This window comes from Lycorma delicatula, chromosome 3 (assembly GCF_047948215.1).
Source record: "Lycorma delicatula isolate Av1 chromosome 3, ASM4794821v1, whole genome shotgun sequence".
NCBI classification, from domain to species: Eukaryota; Metazoa; Arthropoda; class Insecta; order Hemiptera; family Fulgoridae; genus Lycorma; species Lycorma delicatula.
The window spans coordinates 127,314,465-127,338,535 of NC_134457.1; the positions used below are offsets into that span (position 1 = coordinate 127,314,465).

At 30.1% G+C, this 24,071-nt stretch overlaps 1 protein-coding gene across 1 annotated transcript in view; it reads right to left on the bottom strand.

The window, feature by feature from the left end:
- LOC142320978 (zwei Ig domain protein zig-8-like) overlaps nucleotides 1-24,071 on the bottom strand; it is a 327,902-nt gene that overhangs the window by 89,021 nt on the left and 214,810 nt on the right. The window contains exon 4 of the mRNA XM_075358976.1: nucleotides 5,519-5,732. Coding sequence (XP_075215091.1) covers nucleotides 5,519-5,732 — 214 coding nt within the window. The remainder of the gene's footprint in view (nucleotides 1-5,518; nucleotides 5,733-24,071) is intronic.

Genomic DNA, 24,071 nt, shown 5'->3' on the forward strand with positions numbered 1-24,071 from the left:
ATTGAGAGAATAATTGACAACAGAATGAAGTCTCTCACTCATAAGGAATTTACAAAACCTGTGATGAAGATACAGCCTCCAGCTGTATCGAACATGAGCAAAAGCGCATCTGAACAGAAGAAGACAGCTGCTAAATCAGAGGTTTCATGAGTGTGGACAACATTTTGAATAGTGCCGAAAAAGTGGTTGCTTCAGAGTCTTCTGTGGAGGTTCCCCTACTGGTCCGACTCCTGTTGCGGGGGTCTCCCAGGTTTCCGCCTCTCAGTCAGTGCCTAAACCAAAGCGCCGATCCATACCTGTCGTCGTCCGCGGCTTCGATGGTCTCCGATTTGGAGGTCGTGAGTTACGCGGGCGATGACATATTTATTGAATACAAAGTTGTTCGGAAAATGGAAAAGAAGAGGGAAAAAGGATGGCCGAAAGGCAAACGTAGAGAATAAATTAATTAAAAATGAGCGAGTGGATTCTTCAATGAAACATCAATGAATGTTTGTAAAACATCCATGAGCTCCAACGCTTGATAAAAGATGTAAACCAAGTTTTATATATGATGCAAGAAACACATTTCTGCCGAGATGAAAACTTCCAACTAAGTAGATACAATACATTTCTGCGAGATCAACCACCAAATATAAGAGTTAGATATGGACTAGCTATATTAACAACGACTAGAGCTATCACCGAAGCTGTTGAAATAAATACAAATCTGCAAGCCTTCGCAATCAGAATGAAGCGTCCGCTGCAGATGTGCAGCATATACTTGCCGAATTTTGATTAGAAGAAGGATGAGAATACGTTTAATTGCTTAGTTTCCCTTACCTATAGTACTGGTGGGTGACTTTAACACGCATAATTCTCTTTAGGGGTCGGATCGAGTAGATCCCTGTGTAAGAGGATTGGAAAATTTCCTACTGAATTCTGATTTTATTATTTTAAATGATGGTTCTGTTGGAACTGTTTTGATGAAACTGTTTTCAATGACAAAGATGGATCCTGTATAGATTTAGCACTTAGAAGTGCATAGATCGCACCGAGGTACTTTTTCCAAATTTTAGAAGATCCGTATGGATGTGATAATTTCCCAGTGCAAATTGTAACTAACGTTACAAGAAAAATATATCCTACGTCTAAAAGATAAAGATCTTTACTTCTGATTGGCTAGAACATATCATTGGATGAGAAATATCGAATAAAACTCTGGTAGAAGATGAAGTGAAGATCCAAAGAAAAGAGGTTGTAAAAAATTAAAAATGATAGATGATATAAAGGAATTTTAAAGAGCTTAAAAACTTAAAAAGGCTTCAAGAAATCAAAAGTTATGTTAGGAATATAAAGCAAAATATTCATGGTAAAGGGACTTCCCTAATAGCAGATAATGATATAATACAAGACTAAAACAGTGATTTCTAAACGTATTCACTTTTAATAACACAGAAAAAATCGTTTAAATTCTCATAAATGATGTTGCCGAATATTATCGGTTTCTGTTAGCAATTTAATAACAAAATGGGTGTTAAAACTTCATAAATAAGGATTCCTGGAATAAAACTTTAATTAGTATTATAATTTTTTACATCTGTTAACGTTACAGGTGGAAGGAGTTATCATAAATTTGTTTCTCCAATGTGTAGAAATCATGTACATGTGTACAGTATTATAATTGTCAAAAAGCCAAATGCTGAATGAATATAATTAACATACATCAAAAACATACTCATACTGAGTAAATGTATGTATATTGTATATATACACATCATGTACATGTATCATACATGTACATGATGTGTATGATGTGTATGATGTACATACACATGATGTGTATGTATGTATCATATTTCTTAAGAGAAAAAAATTATTGTGTGTATAACTATTTAATCTTCCTCTATGAATCATGAGATCTTGCCGTTGGTGAGGGAGCTTGAGTAGCTTGAGTAGCTGGACCGAAGGGCAACCATTTCGGAAAGGTATCTGTTGAGAGCCAGACAAAGAAATGATTCCTGAAAGAGGGCAGCAGCTCTTTCAGTAGTTGTTAAGGGCGTAGGTTAGGACGACTAAAACGGCCATTCAACATCACTCAGTCCTGTGAGTACTGCGCAGCTGAAAGCAATAGAAAACTACAACTGCTTTTTTTCCACAAAAATGTAGCTCTCTACATTTTCATATAGCAATGATGGAGGCGCCTTCCTGGGTAAAATATACCGGAGGTAAACTAGTCCCCGGTTTGGAAGGAAGGGGTTACCAGAAAATTAAAAAATAACATTCTACGAGTCGGAGCGTGGAATGTTACAAGTCTAAAAAAGGTTGGTAGGTTAGAAAATTTAAAGAAGGAAATGGATAGGATAAATTTAGATGTTGTAGGAATCAGCGAGGCTCGATGGGAAGAGGAAAACGACTATTGGTCAGGTCGTAGAATAATTAACTTAGCTTCGAATAATGGGTAGGTTTCGTAATGAACAAGAAGATAGGGAAGAGAGTTCAGTATTCCAAAATGTATAGCGATAGAATCATTACAATAAGGATAAAATCGAAACGTAAACCGACAACGCTTGTTAACATCTATATGCCTACAAGCGCCCATGATGATGATGTAGAGTGTGTATTCGAAGAAACTGACGAAGCAATTAAACACATCAAAGGAGAAGAAAATTTAATAATAGTTGGAGATTTGAATGCAAGCATTGGGAAAGGCAAGGAAGGAAATATAGTGGGTGAATACGGGCTGGGCAGGAAGGAATGAAAGAGGGGACCGACTTATAGAGTTTTGGACGAAGTATAATTTAGTAATTGCCAACATCCAGTTTAAAAATCATAATAGAAGAATATAGACATTGAAAAAGTGCCTGGCTTTTTCAATGTCTATATTCTTCTAGACTGCAGGGTACCAGATAGATTATATCACGGTTAAGCAAAGATTTAGAAATCAACTCGTCGACTGCTGATGGTACACCGATTTATAATACGAAAGGCAAAGTCGATAGGTGGGTGGAATATGTTGAGTTAGTTATACGGAGGAAATGAATTAGAAAATGGTGTTATAGAGGAAAAAGAGGAAGTCGAAGAGGATGAAAGGGGAAAAACAATACTGAGATCTGAATTAAAGAGAGCATTAAAAGATTTGAATGGCAAAAAGGCTCCAGGAATAGACGGAATACCTGTAGAATTACTTCGTAGTGCAGGAGAGGAAGCTATTGATAAATAATAAAAACTGGTATGTGATATTTATGAAAAAGGGGAAATTCCGTCCGACTTTAAAAAGAGTGTTATAGTCATGATACCAAAGAAAGCAGGAGCAGATAAATGTGAAGAATATAGAACAATTAACTTAACTAGTCATGCATCAAAAATCTTATCTAGAATTCTGTACAGAAGAATTGAGAGGAGAGTGGAAGAAGTGTTAGGAGAAGACCAATTTACGAAGGTAGAAGAATTTTGTTATTTGGGAAGTAGAATTACTAAAGATAGACGAAGCAGGAGTGACATAAAATGCCGAATAGCACTAGTGAAACGAGCTTTCAGTCAGAAATATAATTTGTTTACATCAGAAATTAATTTAAATGCCAGGAAAAGATTTTTTAAAGTATATGTAGGAGCGTAGCTTTATATGGAAGTGAAACTTGGACGAACGGAGTACCTGAGAAGAAAAGATTAGAAGTTTTTGAAATGTGGTGCTACAGGAGAATGTTAAAAATCAGGTGGGTGGATAAAGTGACAAATGAAAAGGTGTTGCGGCAAATCGATGAAGAAATAAGCATTTGGAAAAATATAGTTAAAAGAAGAGACACACTTATAGGCCACATATTAAGGTATCCTGGAGCAGTCGGTTTTATATTAGAGGGTCATGTAGAAGGAAAAAAATTGTGTAGGCAGGCAAAGTTTGGAATATGTAAAACAAATTGTTAGGGATGTGGGATATAACGAAATGAACGACTAGCACTAGATATTGTATCTTGGAGAGCTGCATCAAATCAGTCAAATGACTGAAGACAAAAGACTGAAGACTGTAAAAAATCATAGTTTAAGTAAAATTTACCATTTAAATTCATCTACAACTTAAATCTTTCATCAACTTCGTTAAAACGATAGATACATTTTATTGTATATTGAATATATGTTTCAGTTGCTATTTTATAAGTAATTGTGTATATCCTCAATAATATAAAAATATCTGTTAAAAAAAACAACAAATAAATAATAAAGAAAATAGGAGAGTTGTATTATATATCATAATGTATTTAATAATATTATAAGTTCAAAAGGCTATCAGCGCAGATGAAGAACGATGTAAAGATATATTTTTCTCGCCAGTTTTATTGTTAATTTTTATTTCAAATTTCATACTCATCAAGTAATGGAGGATATTATATACAAAAATCTTTAATGAAAACTTATTCTACAAAAGCAAAATAATTGAAAGTTATGACTACAAAAAGTTACATTTTAGAGAAAAAGTTTGAAATATTGAAAAATTGTTATTTAAAATAAGTATAAGAATCAGGAAGGTGATAACAATTGATGACTAGGAAAGGAACCCTCCAGTGGATAAAAGAATAAGAAAAAGAATGAATTCTATCCGATTCTCTTTTCAATTTATATACTGATGAAACCGTAAAGGATTTCAAAGCGAAATAACAATTTAAAAAGATAACATAAGGATGTTAAAATTCAGATATGGTGTTGCTCTTTCAGAAGAAACTAAATACGTTTCAAAAATAGTGAATGTTTTGAATTCAATGATGAGAGAAAAATTTAATTTTAAAATAATAAACAGTAAAACAGAGTGTGTGTGTGTGTATATATATATATATATATATATATATATATATACATAATCACAGGATATGTGATGCTGAGATAAATATGAAAAATTAAAAGAACATATCAGTAACCGAATAATTTTAATATTTATGTAAGGCAGAAGAAATAAAGAGTTTTAGGAAGAAAATTGTTCATCTTTTAATGAATGGACGTATGTGAGCAGATGGAAGAAAAAAAATTATTACTTCTTTCGTGCGAAAATTAAATCTGTTGATATAATAAATTAATTTAAGAATTTGACAAAAGGAAAAAAAATAGCTGAATAGAGTATAGAATCTTGCAGTAGTAAGGGAAAGATTAGTAAATAATAGTACTAACAGATAGAAGTAACGAAGTACACAGAAAGTATTACACAAGTGAAAAAGAGAATAAGATTCAAAGGTCATATACAAAGAGACAATCATTGAAGAACTACGAGTGTTCATATATTTTTAGAAATTGAAGTAAATTTTTAATTGAAAAAAGTGAATCGAACAATAAAAACATCGATATAAACCTTAAACTTTATTTCACATAAAATTAATTGAATGTGTATTACAATTTATTTGCACTCATATAATACTGGAATACTGTTTAACTTAATTTGATATTATAATATATGTAATGTAATGCCGTGAATATAATGATTTTATTAATACTATTATACTTTTAAAGCAACTACTTCGAATAAAAATAAAATAATATTATAAAACGTTAATTCTACCTGTAATTTTGAGATAAACTCTCTTGATTAGTGGGGGATGTGTTGCTACTTGGCATTCATAAACTCCTTCATCTCTTCTATTGACGTAAGCTATTTCTAACCTCCAATTGTTCGGATAACGGAAACTTAAAGTGATTCTTTGATCGCTACTGTAAGCAAGTCTTCCAACAGTTAATAACTGAATTGATTCTGATTTTCTTCTTAGCCAAGAAACCTGTAAACAAAATTTCAAAATTTCTGATTACTTTAAAAAAAGAAAAGAAATTAAATTAAAAATGTTATTACTATCAAAAGGTTATCTATTTGTGAAAGGCATTTAAATAGTCACTATATTAAAAACATTATTTTTTAACATAAAATTATTTTTTCTAAAAGTACTTCTTATTATCTGGTACCGATTTTTATACGTAGTTGAAAAAAAAAGGAAGTAATAGTCATATATATAAACATTTATTGTAAGTTTTACCAACTGGCTTATCCTCCCTCTCGTTTCTATTTAGCCTCCGGAACCACCGTAAGGTAATACTTTAGAGGATGATATGTATGAATGTATATGAAATGTAGTCTTTTTCAACCTCAGGTCGACTATTCCTGAGATCTATGGTTAATTGAAACCCAACCACCAAAGAACATCAGTATCCACTAAATAGTATTCAAATCCGTACAACAGTAACTGCCTTTAGTAGGATTTTTATTTCTTGATGATATCGTCACTTAAGCTTGAAGCTTGTGCATGAGATAAGGAAATGAATTTTGTAGCGTATGAAAAATGCCATGCTTGACCGGGATTCGAACACGGGGCCTCCGGATGAAAGGCTGAGACGCTACCACTCGCGCCACGGTGGCCGGTGCAAACCGACCTTAGAACTTTATTTGAACCTTAGAACTGGCTTACCACTAAAATGTATACCTAGACTGAGGAATATATATAACATTGTTTCTAGGTTTTAATCCTCTAAAGTAGAAATGACTGTTAGATCAGTGCTTAATAGGCGTTGTAACATGTAGGTAACCCTAACAAAACTTTAAAAAAAATTCTTCAGCACCAAACTGGTTTTTTTTTTTATAGAGATATCTCTTAAAATATATTCTAGCAGAATGTTCAACTACGGGTCGTACTGAAGCGCTAAAGATCATTATAAAAAATAGCAAATTATTTATTTTTAATAATATATTCCCTGAGTGATCTAAATTACAAGTAAAATTGTTAAGATTTGGGAAAAAAGGTAAATATTAAACACGTCATAAATATTACCAGGAAACATTTTTAATAGAAAAGCTCAGATTTGACAGGTTGTTAGATTACGATCATTAGCTTTTATGCTACGCTAAGATAAATTTCATAAATTGTGAAATTTCACAGGTGATTTACTTCTGTATTTTTCTTATTAATCATGGATTGAATTTTGAAACTTTATTTTTTGTGTTCATTTTTTTTTAAAACAACAGTTTAAATGTTAATAGTTTTGCAAATTCCATTCTGCAAGAAAATGTAATTATTTATAAAATAAATATTTTAAACTCGCTGTTTTGTTATTCTCCCCGTTTTACTACTTTTACAGAGATGTCTGCTTTATCAAAACGTATTTCTGAATTTAAAGTAAAAATATAATTTAAAAAATTAAAACTAAAAAGCTTTATGATAGCCAAACCAATCTATAAATTAATTTATATTAGTGCCTGAGACGGTTAACACATCACTGAGTGATTTTAATATTTCTAATTAATTTTTAATTAAATTTCATATAAAATTTCTTACGAAGTTATGATCTTTTGGAAAGTAAAAATATGGAGTAAAAAATTAATTAAATCAGTTAAATAAACTATTTATAAAATTAACATTTTATATTTACTGATTTAATTTTTAATACATACAGACGTAAAAAGTAGATTAATTTTTTATGTAGTGGATCACAGTTAGGTTTTTATTTACGGGTTCACATAGTAATTTTTTAATACAGATTTCTATAGTAAAGTGAATTTCTGTTATAAATTACAAGATTCTTTTTTGTAAATATATTTTTTAACTAGCATTTTATTTTCATCAATCAAATCTACCCCTTAAAAATTAATTATAAACAAGCCTGAATGTTTAGAGATTTAACATTTTCTCTTCTGTTAAATTTGAAACCTATATTATATTTACAAATATATATATTTATATGTATTATATTTAATATTTTATATAATAATATTAATATATAATAATATTAATATTTTATATTAATGCACTTCATAATCATTGTTATAACTTCCATAAAATTATAAAATTTTAATTGTATGAATATCTTGAACTTCAATCAGAATTTCTTTGTGAAAGACATTTGTGATACGTGGAGAATAATATAAGGGTTCAGTTTGAAGGATGATATATGTTAAACAATCACATGAAATTAGAAGAAAAGTGAAACTTCAATTAGGAATAAATGAAAGAAATAAACCAAAATATGATAAGTATGCAACGTAATAGAAAACGATTCAAACAATGTTTTCTTAGACGAAATAAATTATGCTTTAAACAATAATATTTTACGTTTTACCATAAATTTAAAATAATGAATTTTTAAACCCTAAAATGGCTTCTTAAAGTGGAATGAATGAAATAAACTAGTCTAATATATTTTCTCTTAATGGGTTAGTTACAGAATGCCCTGCTTTGTAAAGTAGAAGGTAAGAACAGAAGGGTGAGGGTGCGATGGTTTTAGTTGTTCGGTTGTACAGACTATTTAACGTAGAGGAGGGTCACATCTACAACTGTTGGTCGAATAGAACCGCTGTCCTATTTGTGAGGTAAGAAGTAATTCTGAATCCCTTTATTACACTACTGAATGTGAGTCAGAACTGTTTGGTTTAGCAGTGAACAAGCTGTGCGTCCAGTAGTTCTATTACTAAATGACTTCATTTTCACAAAACATAGGTAGTCACAGATGTAAATAATACTGTAAAACTACCATGTTTTAATATGTTATACATTATAATACACCCTATTATTTGTTCCAAATCCTCAATAAAATTTAACTTTATTCAGTAAATGGTAGTGGTTACCGTCCTCAAAAATAATAAAAATAATAGTTAAAACAATAATAGACCATCAAATAGTTTTATTTTTTAAATACATACTTTTAGACAGTTAATTTTGCATTAACTAAAAAAAGGTTTCATTTACTACAATTCAGAACTTTTTAGCCAGTTTTTGAGCCTTTTTTCATTTATCACTTCTAGTTATGAATTCATCACCCCTAAAAGTCTAGTATACATTATCTGTATACATTATCTGTGTAAAGAGAGCAAACGTTGAGAAATATCAATCTCACTTTATTTTTCCAATTTATACAGCCTCATTGGACCACTTTACTATATCTCTGTCAGGTAATTTTTTTGAAGAGCGCACTACATTTTCATTCGTTCTGATCTTTCTTTTCTTTCCCCATTCGTAAATGACTTTTCCTTTTTGTGTTGTTTCTTTTTTTGTTCTCGATGAGTAAGAGAAATACCATTTAAGTACCCCTCATAAAGCCATTACCATTAGTAGTCCCCCGTTCGGATCTCCGGGTGGGGACTACTAAGGAAGGGGTCACCAGAAAATTAAAAAATAACATTCTACGAGTCGGAGCGTGGAATGTTAGGAGTTTAAAAAAGGTTGGTAGGCTAGAAAATTTAAAAAGGGAAATGGATAGGATAAATGTGGATGTAGTAGGAATTAGTAAGGTTCGGTGGGAAGAGGAAGGCGAATTTTGATCAGGTGATTTTAGAATAATTAACTCAGCTTCAAATAATGGGCAGGCAGGAGTAGGTTTCATAATGAACAAGAAAATAGGGAAGAGAGTAGAGTATTTCAAAACGCATAGCGATAGAATCATTGTGATAAGGATAAAATCAAAACCTAAACCGACAACGATTGTTAACGTCTATATGCCTACAAGCGCCCATGATGAAGATGAGGTAGAGTGTGTATACGAAGAGATTGATGAAGCAATTAAACACGTAAAAGGAGATGAAAATTTAATAATAGTTGGAGATTGGAATGCAAGCATTGGAAAAGGCAAGGAAGGAAATATAGTGGGTGAATACGGGCTGGGCAAAAGGAATGAAAGAGAGGACCGACTAATAGAGTTTTGCACGAAGTATAATTTAGTAATTGCCAACATCCAATTTAAAAATCATAATAGAAGAATATACACTTGGAAAAAGCCAGGCGATACTACAATGTATCAGATAGATTATATCATGGTTAAGCAAAGATTTAGAAATCAACTCGTTGACTGCAAAACTTACCCTGGAGCAGACATTGATAGCGACCATAATTTGGTGATAATGAAATGTAGATTGGGGGTTTAAATCCTGAAGAAAAGGTGTCAGATGAATCGGTGGAATTTAGAGAAGCTTGAGGAAGAGGAGGTAAAGAAGATTTTTGAGGAGGACATCGCAAGAGGTCTGAGTAAAAAAGATAAGGTAGAAAATGTAGAAGAAGAATGGGAGAATGTTAAAAAGGAAATTCTTAAATCAGCAGAAGCAAACTTAGGCGGAATAAAGAGAACTGGTAGAAAACCTTGGGTTTCAGACGATATACTGCAGCTGATGGATGAATGTAGAAAATATAAGAATGCTAGTGATGAAGAAAGTAAAAGGAACTATCGACAATTAAGAAATGCTATAAACAGGAAGTGCAAACTGGCGAAAGAAGAGTGGATTAAAGAAAAGTGTTCAGAAATGGAAAGAGAAATGAACATTGGTAAAATAGACGGAGCATACAGGAAAGTTAAGGAAAATTTTGGGGTACATAAATTAAAATCTAATAATGTGTTAAACAAAGATGGTACACCAATATATAATACGAAAGGTAAAGTCGATAGATGGGTGGAATATATTAGGAAGGAGGAAATGGATTAGAAAATGGTGTTATAGAGGAAGAAGAAGAAGTTGGTGAGGATAAAATGGGAGAAACAATACTGAGATCTGAATTTAAGAGAGCATTAAACGATTTAAATGACAGAAAGGCTCCTGGAATAGACGGAATACCTGTAGAATTACTGCGCAGTGCAGGTGAGGAAGCGATTGATAGATTATACAAACTGGTGTGTAATATTTATGAAAAAGGGGAATTTCCGTCAGACTTCAAAAAAATTGTTATAGTCATGATACCAAAAAAAGCAGGGGCAGATAAATGTGAAGAATACAGAACAATTAGTTTAACTAGTCATGCATCAAAAATCTTAACTAGAATTCTATACAGAAGAATTGAGAGGAGAGTGGAAGAAGTGTTAGGAGAAGACCAATTTGGTTTCAGGAAAAGTATAGGGACAAGGGAAGCAATTTTAGGCCTCAGATTAATAGTAGAAGGAAGATTAAAGAAAAACAAACCAACATACTTGGCGTTGATAGACCTAGCATTCGATAACGTAGACTGGAATAAAATGTTCAGCATTTAAAAAAAATTAGGGTTCAAATAGAGAGATAGAAGAACAATTGCTAACATGTACAGGAACCAAACAGCAACAGTAATAATTGAAGAACATAAGAAAGAAGCCGTAATAAGAAAGGGAGTCCGACAAGGATGTTCCCTATCTCCGTTACTTTTTAATCTTTACATGGAACTAACAGTTAATGATGTTAAAGAACAATTTAGATTCGGAGTAACAGTACCAGGTGAAAAGATAAAGATACTACGATTTGCTGATGATATAGTAATTCTAGCCGAGAGTAAAAAGGATTTAGAAGAAACAATGAACGGCATAGATGAATTCCTACGCAAGAACTATCGCATGAAAATAAACAAGAAGAAAACAAAAGTAATGAAATGTAGTAGAAATAACAAAGATGGACCACTGAATGTGAAAATAGGAGGAGAAAAGATTATGGAGGTAGAAAATTTTTGTTATTTGGGAAGTAGAATTACTAAAGATAGACGAAGCAAGAGCGATATAAAATGCCGAGTAGCACAAGCGAAACGAGCCTTCAGTAAGAAATATAATTTGTTTACATCAAAAATTAATTTAAATGTCAGGAAAAGATTTTTGAAAGTATATGTTTGGAGTGTCGCTTGATATGAAAGTGAAACTTGGACAATCGGAGTATCTGAGAAGAAATGATAAGAACCTTTTAAATTGGTGCTATAGGAGAATGTTAAAAATCAGATGGGTGGATAAAGTGACAAATGAAGAGGTATTGCGGCAAATAGATGAAGAAAGAAGCATTTGGAAAAATATAGTTAAAAGAAGAGACAGACTTATAGGCCACATACTAAGGAATCCTGGAATAGTCGCTTTAATATTGGAAGGACAGGTAGAAGGAAAAAATTGTGTAGGCAGGCCACGTTTGGAATATGTAAAAAAGATTTTTAGGGATGTAGGATGTAGAGGGTATACTGAAATGAAACGTCTAGTATTAGATAGGGAATCTTGGAGAGCTGCATCAAACCAGTCAAATGACTGAAGACAAAAAAAAAACCCATAAGCGTCGGACTTATTAAGAGTCTACATGTTCCCGCACCCTACCGACTAAAACTCCTATCTCACCGTACCCTACTCGGAGCCGGATCAGTATTTAAGCACTTACTCAGCTCCGGGGTTACCTACCTCTAACCACCAAGGAGAAGCGCACCAGGCCCGGCTATGCCGTTCCCAGCCACCCCAACCAGTGGCCGGGTTTCAGACTTTTCCACTTAAGGGTTCGGAAGTCCCACCGCCGCCCATCCAGGCAAGTCCAGACGAACGACAACTCCACGGACGGCTGTCCCAGCCTTCGTCGCTCCTTTCTCTTTTATCTGCATTTGTTGTTAATTTTCACTCCAGTTTCCAGCTTCATCATCCTTGATCTTTTGTATGTCAGCGGTTAACTTTGAGATCTCTCACTGAGATCGAACCCACCGTTGTTTGTCTGCATTTGGTGTAAATCTTATTTTCTACTCTTTAGTTTCTTGGTGTTTTCAGTCCTGTTTTATGAATCTTCCAGAATTTTTCCCAGTTCCTTCATATCCTGTCTTATTTCTTTAATCAATTGCACGCTTTTTTTCTTATTCCAAAGTCTCTATAATTCTTCTTGGTAATCTGATCTCCGGTGATCTCATGAGATGCCCAAAGAAAGGGATCCTCTTCTTACTAAGAATATCCGTGACTGGTTCTAGCTCCAAATAAACTATTTCAATTGCCACTATTCGTTATTATTATTCTTTTTGATGTTTTTATTTATACACATTTTTGCTATTCTTCTCCCCGTTTCTAGGATCTTGTCAATTAAAAATACTTTGAAGAGGGTTTCACTTCCAAAGGTTACTTCTGGCCGAACTATTGTTTTGTAATATTTTAATTTCGTGTTAATGAATAGTCTTTTTTGTTACATGTGGACCATGTTATTTTTTGTTTTTTCAAATGAGTTTGAAGCCAAATGAATGAGATTTTTTTGAATGAATTTATATATATATATATTTGCCTATTTATATATTTTCTATATATTTACCTACATTTTGAAGGGTCTTTATTTGGGGTTTGGCTTCTTGGATGTTGTTAGCTAGTAGCGCTAAGTCGTCTGCAAAATCTAGATAATTTAGTTTTATTGTCCTTTCTGATTCCGATTTTATTGTCTTAGGATTTTCCTTATACCATTCTCTCATTACATATTCCAGAGCACAGTTGAAGAGTAGTGGTGACTTCACTTTTAAAGCATTGATTTAAAAAAAAATTCCAGTTGTTAATGATTATAAAACTGTAAAACATATTTTAAAATTTCATGATTTTTTTTTTTAATTGTAAAACAAAAGAAAACGTTTACTACTCGATTTTATACTATATATGATACCCAAGCAAATGCTTATTTAATTTAGATAAAATAATTCCGTAACGAATTTAAATACATCTAGGGGAATTGTAACAATTTTTGATATGACCAATTCTCACAGCAAGGTTTGAGCAAAATGTTGCTGGTATCGTAAGAAGATGGGGCTTGTCGTATGCTAAATACGTGAAACTTTTTTTTACATGTTTACATGCAACCATTGTCGTATATTGTAATTTGAAGTTTTTCTTAACTTTAAGTTGGAAATCTTTTTTATCCCCTATTTAGCACCGGTGAAATCTACCTCCGCCTTCCAGCGTGCCGAAAAAGATTTTTTTAAAGAGTTTTTCAACCGGATAATAGAACTATAGGATTTACTTGTCAGAAATCTACATACAACCTGTTATTTTCCTCAAAGCTAAGAAACCGTCCTTTATATACATTATAAAATACCATTAGACTGACTTCCAGTAACCTTCACTTAGGCTTAAGAAGCAACGACTGCTTTTTAAAATCTGCTTAAAGCTACGAGACTTAGCTGCTTTTTAAGCCTGTAAGATTTTTCTAGAATATCATAACAAAATTCTGTAACCATTGTTTTCAAAAAAAAAAAAAAATTATAAATTCTATGATCGATAACTATAAATTTATCGTTCTGACAGGTGATCAATTCCTCTTCATTCGGTATTCCGCTTCCAATTTAATTAAATTTACCACAACCTCCTAAGTCTTACAATTGTTACTTACTAGTAATAGACTACAGCTCTTCTGGAAGATATCGTAAAAGTGGTACGTAATACAACTTTTAAATTCTATTCACAAGTTGGTTATTTCCAATGAACTTGAAAGTTAAATATGGACAACATCAAACTAAGTTTTTAATAATTTAACGAACTTTTTTTTGAGGGTAACAGATCATTTATGGAAATGGAAAAATATTGGTTGAAAGTGTGGATACAGATGGTCGATGATCGGGGTGGGGATGATTGATGGATAACAGGCATTCAAAAAATCTTGTTGTGTACTTCTAAAAATAACGTAGATAGATAGGGATACAGCCTAAAATATTACTAAATCCTGAAATTTTGCTAGATAATTTGGAATAAATGATAAGTTGACTGCTAGAATCGATCTTTAGGTTATAGAAATTTGCTTATATTAAGTAACTACTGTACCTGAGTACAAAAGAAGAATCTCTTTATGAACTTATACACATATATATAAACGGTAACTACTTAACTTACAATAAATGCATTTTTGTGTAAGTCTGTGTTTATCAATTATATATATAAACAAGTATAGTCTGTATTCATTGTTTGTGTGAGCAAGTAAACTTGCGCAGTTGTGTGTGTATATGAATATTTAAAAAAAAATGTTTATTGAACACCTTGTTTATGAAATTGTGAATAATGTATATTAATTTACGCTTCATCCATCAATATTTATTAAATAAATATCCTATATGGAAAGTGGTTTTTTTATTTTTTGTAATATATTAGAACGTTTTAAACAACCCAGGCACATTTATAGTCGCTAAATTCCACTATAAATATCATAATACTCACGTACTGAGTAGATAGTAATGAAAATGACACATTAGTAATTGCCGATAAATGAATATTTAATACCGCAGAAAGAGTAAATAATTTTGTATGACTACTTTTTATTATATTCCTCAGACTGATACTACTAACTTAATATTTTTCTATTTCTGTTCTGCCAAAGATAAACCGTAAAAGTACTCAATAAAAGAGTCGGATGCTTGGAAGTTTATATAGCTCTCAGTTAGTTTAAAATAAATTAAGTAACAAGCCTATTAAATATTCAATGTTTTTAGTTATTATTGTTATTATTATTATTATTCTAGAAAAAAGACGTAGGTCCGCCGCAAAAATGTTACGTGGTTTATGTTTCATTACATATGATTTTGTTAAATATTTTTGCCAATTGTAACTAAATAACGTTCATGAATTTAGCGTACTAACAACAAAAACTGTTATTACAAAAAATTCAAAATGCTAAAAATTTCTAACTGTTTATTGAGTTGTGATTTTTCAAACAGCTTTAATCCCAAATGTTTTACATTTTTATCTCAAAACACAAATATAATTTTAGATAAATCATTAGTATCAAGAAGTATAAATCGTTCAAACGAATGAATCGTTCGTGCCCTGCGCACAGCCATCCGGTACACAAACATTGGTCCGCTCTGTGTCAATACCAGGTAAAATAAAATCTGATGTGGACACCATATGACTTCCTTGTGCACCTATTAAATTACATATACACAATTTAAAAAAAAAAATGAGTATAAAAAAATAAAATGAGTATAAAAAAAAAGTATATAAAATGTTATTTCATTAATAACTTCTGACATTTTTTCTTTTTTTTTTTTCTTTTATTGTTATTGAGTTATTTATTATATATATATATATATATATATATATATATATATATATATAATACATAATATATATATATATGTATTTTTTTACAATCAAAAATTAATTATTATTAATAAATCAATATATTTACATTAACAAAAAAAAAAGTTAAAAAAAAAGGCGATGAAGTCGGATTTGAACCGATGTGCCTCCCCTTTCTAAGATCCAAATATTAATTAATTAAAATTTTATTTGGTTATAACTATGGAACCAATGTAAATAAGTACCACTTATGATATATCGTTGAAAGGCTGTTGGGGGGGGGTTTATTACTGCAGTTAAGAAAAAGTCCAAAATCCAAATTTTTGGAATTTGGGCACTTTTGGTCAAGTCGATTGCAATTAAATGGGGAGGTGCAAAACTAGGTATTACAACAGTCCTAAATCCAAAATTTCAACATCCTACGGCTAATCGTTTTTGAGTTATGCGACATACAAAATGGATATTTCCGTTGAAATCTAAAATCCTAAATGTTTTGCGATCACAATACTTTCTTTACGTCGTACAAGGAAGTAAAAATGTGAGGACAAATTAAAAAAAACCTACCCACCATCCTTTTACATGGAGAGTTATTATTATTATTATTATTATTATTATATTAAATATAATTACATCTACGTATACCAAAAATTAGTAAAAAAAATTATCAAATTTAAAAACAAATCCTCAGACAAGAAACTATTCTGTGAAAATTTTATAATAACGGAAGAAAATTACAAGTGGAAATGTTTAATTACTTTGAAATTTAATTTAATGAAAAGCAGCTAGAAAGTGAACATTAGAAATTTGATAACAAAAAAGGCCTTTGGTAGAAAGATTTTACGAACTTACACGATAAATATTTTAGCAAAGGTTTGGCTTTTTTTCGGTCCTGAAGACATTTATATTTAGGATGGGGAATGAAAGAGATCTAAAGCAAATGAGATCTATATTAAAGAAAAGGATGGAAATATAAGCCACGAGGTGACGTAAGCAAATGGAATGTACTGGAGAGAGATGCATTGGAGAATAATTAGTATTAGAATGAAAGCGAGTTTGATATTGAGAAAAAGTTATCCGTTCTCGGGCACCTTTAAAGCTGTGCTGAACCGGAAAAGGAGGACGTTAATGAATGGATTTTAGAAGGGAGACAATATTAAGGATGACAATAACTATGAGAGGATGAAAAAACAATTCAGAGAATTTTTCACAACAGTCAAGACAGATTAAGCTTATAGGTACAAATTTAGTTCGTATAACCTCTGTTATAATGTAAACCAAGTTTTGTAACAATCACGATTATAAACGATAAAAATCAATCGATTAGGACAGATTATAATAGTTATAAGTAATATATCAAAGAAATATATTATATTTTATGCAAAAAATTTATACTGATCAGCCTACATGGGCACCAATATATGAAACAGTACAAAAGAAAACATTGATAAGTTAACTTGTAATATAAAGTGTGTTTAATGAGGATTTAGATTTTTTATATTAAAACCCTGGACAAGCATTACATAAATTATATTTAAGAAATAAAGAGATACATGAAAAAAATGGACTCTATTCGGGTATAGAACATTAAACCAGCTCATGTAGAAGAAGTTATCATGCTCACTACATATAGTTTTAAATGTACTCGTATTTGTATGTATTTCAAATAACTGGTAGAACTTTCTTTTCGAGAACGTTTAGTTCACTACTTGAATCCGACATACACACTGAAAAGTCACAGTCGGAGTTCGGTAACTCAATTGCAGGTGGATATTCCTAGTCCCAAAACTTACTCTAGTGAACTTAATGAAATGCAAATAGTTGTAAATTCAATCTGATTTAAACTTAAAAAGAAAGTGAAACTTCTAATATGAATCGATTGAAAATTAAACAATCGGGTTACAATTATTCAAAAAAATAATGATTTATTTCAAGATATTTAAACTAATAACTATAGCTGGGCTCTTAATTCTTCCAAATTTTGTAATCTTGAAATAAAAAAAAAGTAAAAAGGATTAAAAACAGACAATTTCCATTCAAACACGAAAAGAAACCATAAAAGGTTTCATTTCATAAGAAGTAATAATAATAATAATAATAAAATAATGACTGTTTACTCCAGAAAAAAAAACTGAATTTTAATATTTTCTCTTGTATAAACATTTATGGTGAACTGAAAATAAAAAATACAATTACATTTCAGGATAACGTGGCTTGTTTTAAATAAGACAGGAATATTAAGCAAATACAAAGAATTTAGAATAAGGGTTACTGTTATTAGAGTTATTCGTAGAAGAGTTTTATTATTACTATTTTTACACTTCATATGAAATGAAACCAATTATGGTTCCTTGGCGTATTTGTTGTGGAAATCGTGTGTTTTAATTACAAGTGATAATAAACGGTGCTTTGGCATCATCCAACATCTAAAGATGAAGTTAGATTAAAAAAGCAACTGGGAACTGTGTTAAATCTGTTCTATTACTGACTGCACAAGAAGGAATAGTAATAGTGAACGAACTTTGAAAAAGTCTCATATACTCGTTTGTTAGAAATGAAATGTTGATGTTTCTCAAAAGAACCCATACACATTGTAAAACCAAATGCTACACGTGTAAAAACGTGAGGCAGTAACTATTGTATAATCATCCTTTTTCTTTATTTCAGAGTTTAACCCTAGAAAATAGCGTGTCTTCTAATACCGCCTCATAGATCTGCTTTTAAAGAGGATTATGTTCTTTAATGTGAGGATTATGTTCACATTTATAGTTATATGTGAACTATCGTTATAGTTCAAGAATATGGTATCAAAAATATCTATTTTGCTTGAAAATCATACAACGGATATTTTTCGCACCGTGCGAAAACATATCAAATATTTCATATAAAATTGAAAATATCTACTTTGTTAGTATTTAAACAAAATTTTTAAAACGTTTAAAAAATAAATATAATTATTTGCATGATTTTACTTTTATAACTAATGTTTTGTTTAGTAAATCAGTAAGAATATTTCTGGTATGAAATTACGATTTATTTTAAAATAATTTATGTGCTCAATTGATAAATAAATTAGTAAAAATTACGTACTGAACGTTTAACTTTACTCTTCAAAATCTAAAGCACAACATATTAATGTTAAAGTACATAGTCCCGAATACAAGTACATATAAATTCAAATAATATCTATTTCAATTTTTAAATCTGAAATTAATTAAAATTGTTGTAGTTGAATTAATGCTAATTCAATTAATACAATTTTACTGTATAAATATGAAAAAAAACATTGTAAGTGTTTCATAATCAACGCCCAGCATAAACTACTTAAAATAAATTGATGAAAATTTGTATACAAGACTTCTTAACGGTGTAAGAAAGGACTGCAAATTAAGAAAGATTTTTGAAATTGTGAGAGTTTAAAGGGATAAAATGAAGTAACAATGAAATTTACTATTTTTTTTTAATTTCTCGATAACAAATGAAAATATCAACTTGATTTTTGTGTGTGTAATCTTCATGTGAATATCTAAAAATTAATTTATAGATTTTTCGAAAAATCAAAAAAAAAAAAAAAAAAAAAAAAAAAAAAACCCACTAAATGGTAGTGGTGAAGAAGGTAAAAATTTTAAACATTGAATGGAAAGTTTCCCCATTTCCGACTAGACTAAACCAGAAATTCACGAAATTTGGGCTTGCAAATACTCTTCAGATAAATATCTAAAACTTTTTTTGGATTTTTTTAAATTTCAATGTTTTAAAGGCTTCGATGGTGTACGGCTCGGCGGCTCAACTAACACATATCCATTAACACTGTTACTGTACGTGCGACCCGACTACCACCTACCTCCGGTTAATTTACTAAAAAACGTAAAATAAAAACAAATTGACCGCGACGGTTAAGCTAGTAACCATATAGCGCGGACGAAGCAGCGACAAGGATACTAATTATTACATATAAGAAGTGGTCAGCCTGAGTTTAAATAAAATACTTCTTCAGAGGTTTGTATAATTAATATTTCGTTTGAAGAAAATATAATATCAGATTCCGAAAAAAAAAATTATAACAATTGGATCTCCATTTTCTTTAAAACTGCAAAAGTATAATAAACATAGAGTCTGATATAACTTCATTAGGAGATGAATTAATAGTTTTATTAGTACAATCAATTATTAAAAATTAAATTATTCTAATCGGATGAATATTTAAAAATCTTAAACTGTTTCAATCAATGTTTGTGGCCATTTAATCATACTATTGTCATTGGTAACTCTTGCACTGATATATAAATAATAATAGTTACACTTCAGCCAGCAAGGGGAACCAAGGTACGATAAGTATTTATAGTTATAAATTATAATTTCGGAAATTAAAATTTTAGCTACTCACTGTACAATAAATAGCAATCCTATCCATTAGAAAATACGTTGTAAAATAAATGTATTTCTCGAACAACAAAAGTTTTCTTATTTCAGATGCTAAAAATAAAAAAATGTTCTTCTTTTTAAATCTTTACATTTGAAGTTAGTTCAAATAAAAATATTGTCTGGGAAAATTGGATAAATATGTGTATATAATATAAATTAGTAGGTTATTAACCTACGACTATAAAAAGGAGGTAATAATAATAATAGTATTAAATGCTTTTTAAGTAAATAAGTAAAATCAATTGTTATTTGAAAAAAGTTGTAAAGTAAAAAAAAAAACGTTTTATACAATATTACTCACGCAATATTTAGACAAACGGATATAAAAACTGAGGGTAAAAATACCAATCCGTTACTGATAACTGAATACAGGGTTAGTTGATTGAAAAACCATGCTATTGCCCGCCACGCTATCTGGTCACACAGCGCAAGAATTGGAAAATATTATAAATACAGTTAACTTTTATTATGATAAATAAAACCTATTCCGAAGTGCTTTTTATTAGTAAAAATAAATTAAAATACAGCGATGTCGAGAATGATGTAACTTGTTTAAAGTTAACAGTTAAATTACTCAATTTATATCAAAATTTTATATAATTTTCTTATGTTTAACAGCAGAGTGAGACATATGGTTGATTAAGAACTACAAAAGAGAACTACTACAGATCTGTAATAAAATTATTCTTACCAATAAATAATTATTAACTTTTGTTTACTTCATTTTCCTTTTTAGACATCCTCTAATTATAGAACTTTTTTCATAACAAAAAAAAAATCAAACTTGAAACATCATTAAGATAATCCAGGGCAATATACTTGTATCATGTCAATAAACTATAGTAAATTTTTAATTATATTTTTAAAAAACGCAAACGTAATTTATTGTATTTTTAAATTAAAAATATTTTCATGTTTTACAATTATTACAATAATTCTGGTTATGGGCTGTTTTCTGAAGGTGGTAGAAATAGCTCTGATTACTCTGGTAGTATGATTGTGTATATAGAGCCTATTTACGTATAATATCGAAAGACGAAAAAAATGATAGAAGCCTTATTAAATTTGGTTGTGAATTTCTAGAGTAAGAGTGTACGTGGGTATACGTTGCTATAATGAGAACGGGAGGGGGAGAGAGAAAAGGTTTTATTAGGCCATCAGAATTAGCGAGTAAGGGAATCTCTTTGTACTGGGTATAAATGAATAGGCAAGGGCGCGGGTCATAACTGCGACTGTAAACTATATGGGGATTTTCAAGTAATCTCGCAGAATATTTTAATCCGGTGTCCAGTGCTGCTGTACAGTTTATAGTCGACTCTCTCTTTCTCTCTTCATGTGACTCTCTCGTTACTGTCTCTTTCTCTCTCTTTTAAAGTGTGAACTGAACTTCATTCTGCAAAGATCAATACATAGACGCAAGCTGCAAAACCTATCTGCTTTAATTATTTGGCCTGCATGTCACCGACTGAATAGAGGTTTGGGTAAATTATGCCTCTTTCATTTCACATTTCTGTCAACTAGGATATTAAATATTGTGACTTATATTCTTTTACTTCATGTTTACTTCAATCTCTGGACATTGAATTATGTAACAATAGTAGTAACTATTTATTTTTATAAATTACAACCTTTGCCGTACGTAAAACTACCGCACTATACGGAAATTATGTTTGTTTTTTTTTCATTCATGATAGTAAGCTTTGGATTCACTTACATGTCGAAAGGAGTTTTGATGAAATGTATAAAATACTAAAGTTGCTTATCTTCTACGACCTAATTGACGAAAAAAGTACAATATTGATCATTTAGGAACAATAAAAATAGCAACAAACAAAACAAGTAACAATAGAATATTTAAAATATAAGTAAACGAAAATTAAGAATTTGTAACAAAAAATAAAAAACAAACAGTTAACAAAATATTCCTTTTAGTATTTCATAGTAATTACGTGATCACGTATTTATCATTTTATGTATGCTAGTTAACAAATAAACACAACATATATGTATATATGTTAGTGTTTATGTATGTGTGAGTATACTTTCCACACAACGGTATGTAGTATGGGAAATAACCGCCAGCCATAGTGAATTTAATAAAATGTTTTTGTCAAACTGTATTTGGTGGAACAGGAAATAGACTCAAAATTATTATGTATTATTACATGTAATAATTTTCTATTATAATTAGTAAGATGGTTCTCATTTATTTTTAAAATTTTCATAACATTTTCTGTAACAATATTATAGAATTTACGATTTAGAAGAATTTACGATATTCAACAACATTTTATGTAGTTATCTTCATATTTAATGAATATTCGTTCATAATATATTATTACACTATTTTTACATTTATTATTTTCATTATTAGATAACAGAAAATTATAATAAAGGAAAAATAAAAAAAATATTGGAATATGAGGATTACAAAAAAAAGAAAGTAAAAACAGATGATGAAATAATGAACAAACTTAAAAAAATCCTGACCCAAAAGAAAGATTGAGATAAGTCTGTAATTATCAGTTTTAATAAGAAAAGAAAGAAAGCTTTATATGTAAAAAATGTATGCATTATAAAACTCACATAAATAAAAATTGAATTTAAAATTATTTTCTAGGAAATAAAACGTAGAAAAAAAGTATATGACCACGGAAAACCTGGTTTAAAAATGGGAGAATTTATATTAAAAAGTTAACAGACACAGAAATACTTGTAAATAAAACAACAGACATATAGATAAAGATAGAAATAAGATTTATATTAAAAATGTCATAAATTATTATATACATGAAACTAGGTTTTGTATTAGATTTCAGCTGAATATTCTAATGTTCAAGCTTATAGTAATACTAAAAAATTAAAAATTACTGTTATTCAAGTTATTTTGAAAGCATTAGTAGCTATTTTATATGTTTATGCAGAGTGTCCGCAAAATTGTTCCGAAACTTTTCTACTTATGAAAAAAATGGAAAAGTTCATTTATACATATGTCTTAAAATGCTTCGTTTGCGAGTTCCGGCTAGCGAAAGATTTCGCTTGGATTTCAGCTACCCCGTTGAAATGAGGTCGTACTGAAATTTTTAGGTTGTTTATAAAAAGACAGAATTAGTGATTTCTTATGGTTTACGACCTTCAAAATTGAGTAAAGATCTCAGAACCATATCTACAGTAGTTGTTTTAGAAATCTGGGATGAAAACTCAATAAATTGAGATAAAAACCCCTGTTTTTTACGTTTGCTGTACAATAACTTTATTAAATGGGTAATACAAACATAAAGCTTTTCTACAAACCTTGAAGAGAATTTAATTCTAAAAAAAAAATTATGTAAGATAAATTGAATAAAACAAAGAAAAGTTAGAAAATTTCGAATGTAAATTACCTAGAAACAGTAAACTACTACGTTTGTCAGAAAAGTACTTAATGTAAAGAAAAACTAAATTATATTTTTGTGATATGAAAAATTTGTAAAAGTAAAATTTACTAATAAAAATTTCTGTTAAAAAATTTAAACACTGGAAATTACAGAAGAATTGTAAAATAAAAATTACTTAGATAATAATTGTTTTTATTAATTAAGGAAGTACAATAAATTATTTTAAAAATTATTATTCAATGTTGTCAATAAAATAACAATAGCTGATCAGTAATGAACAATAATATATTAGTGTTAAATCATTCTGAAAGGTACATTAAGTTAATCGGGTACTGTGAATTAGCGCTGTCGTTAGCGAAGGTTTTCTGTGAATTTTTCTTTGAAAGTGATTGGTTTGCAGTTTAAGCAATGCCGTTCTTATTTATAATACAGGAATAATACGCTGATAATAGTATTCATTATGGGTATGTTTAATGGTAATACCACAGCTGCTACAGTAGGACATGAAATGTGTTTTCCGAATCGCAAGATTCCAGATCCCAAAACAATTAGCGATTT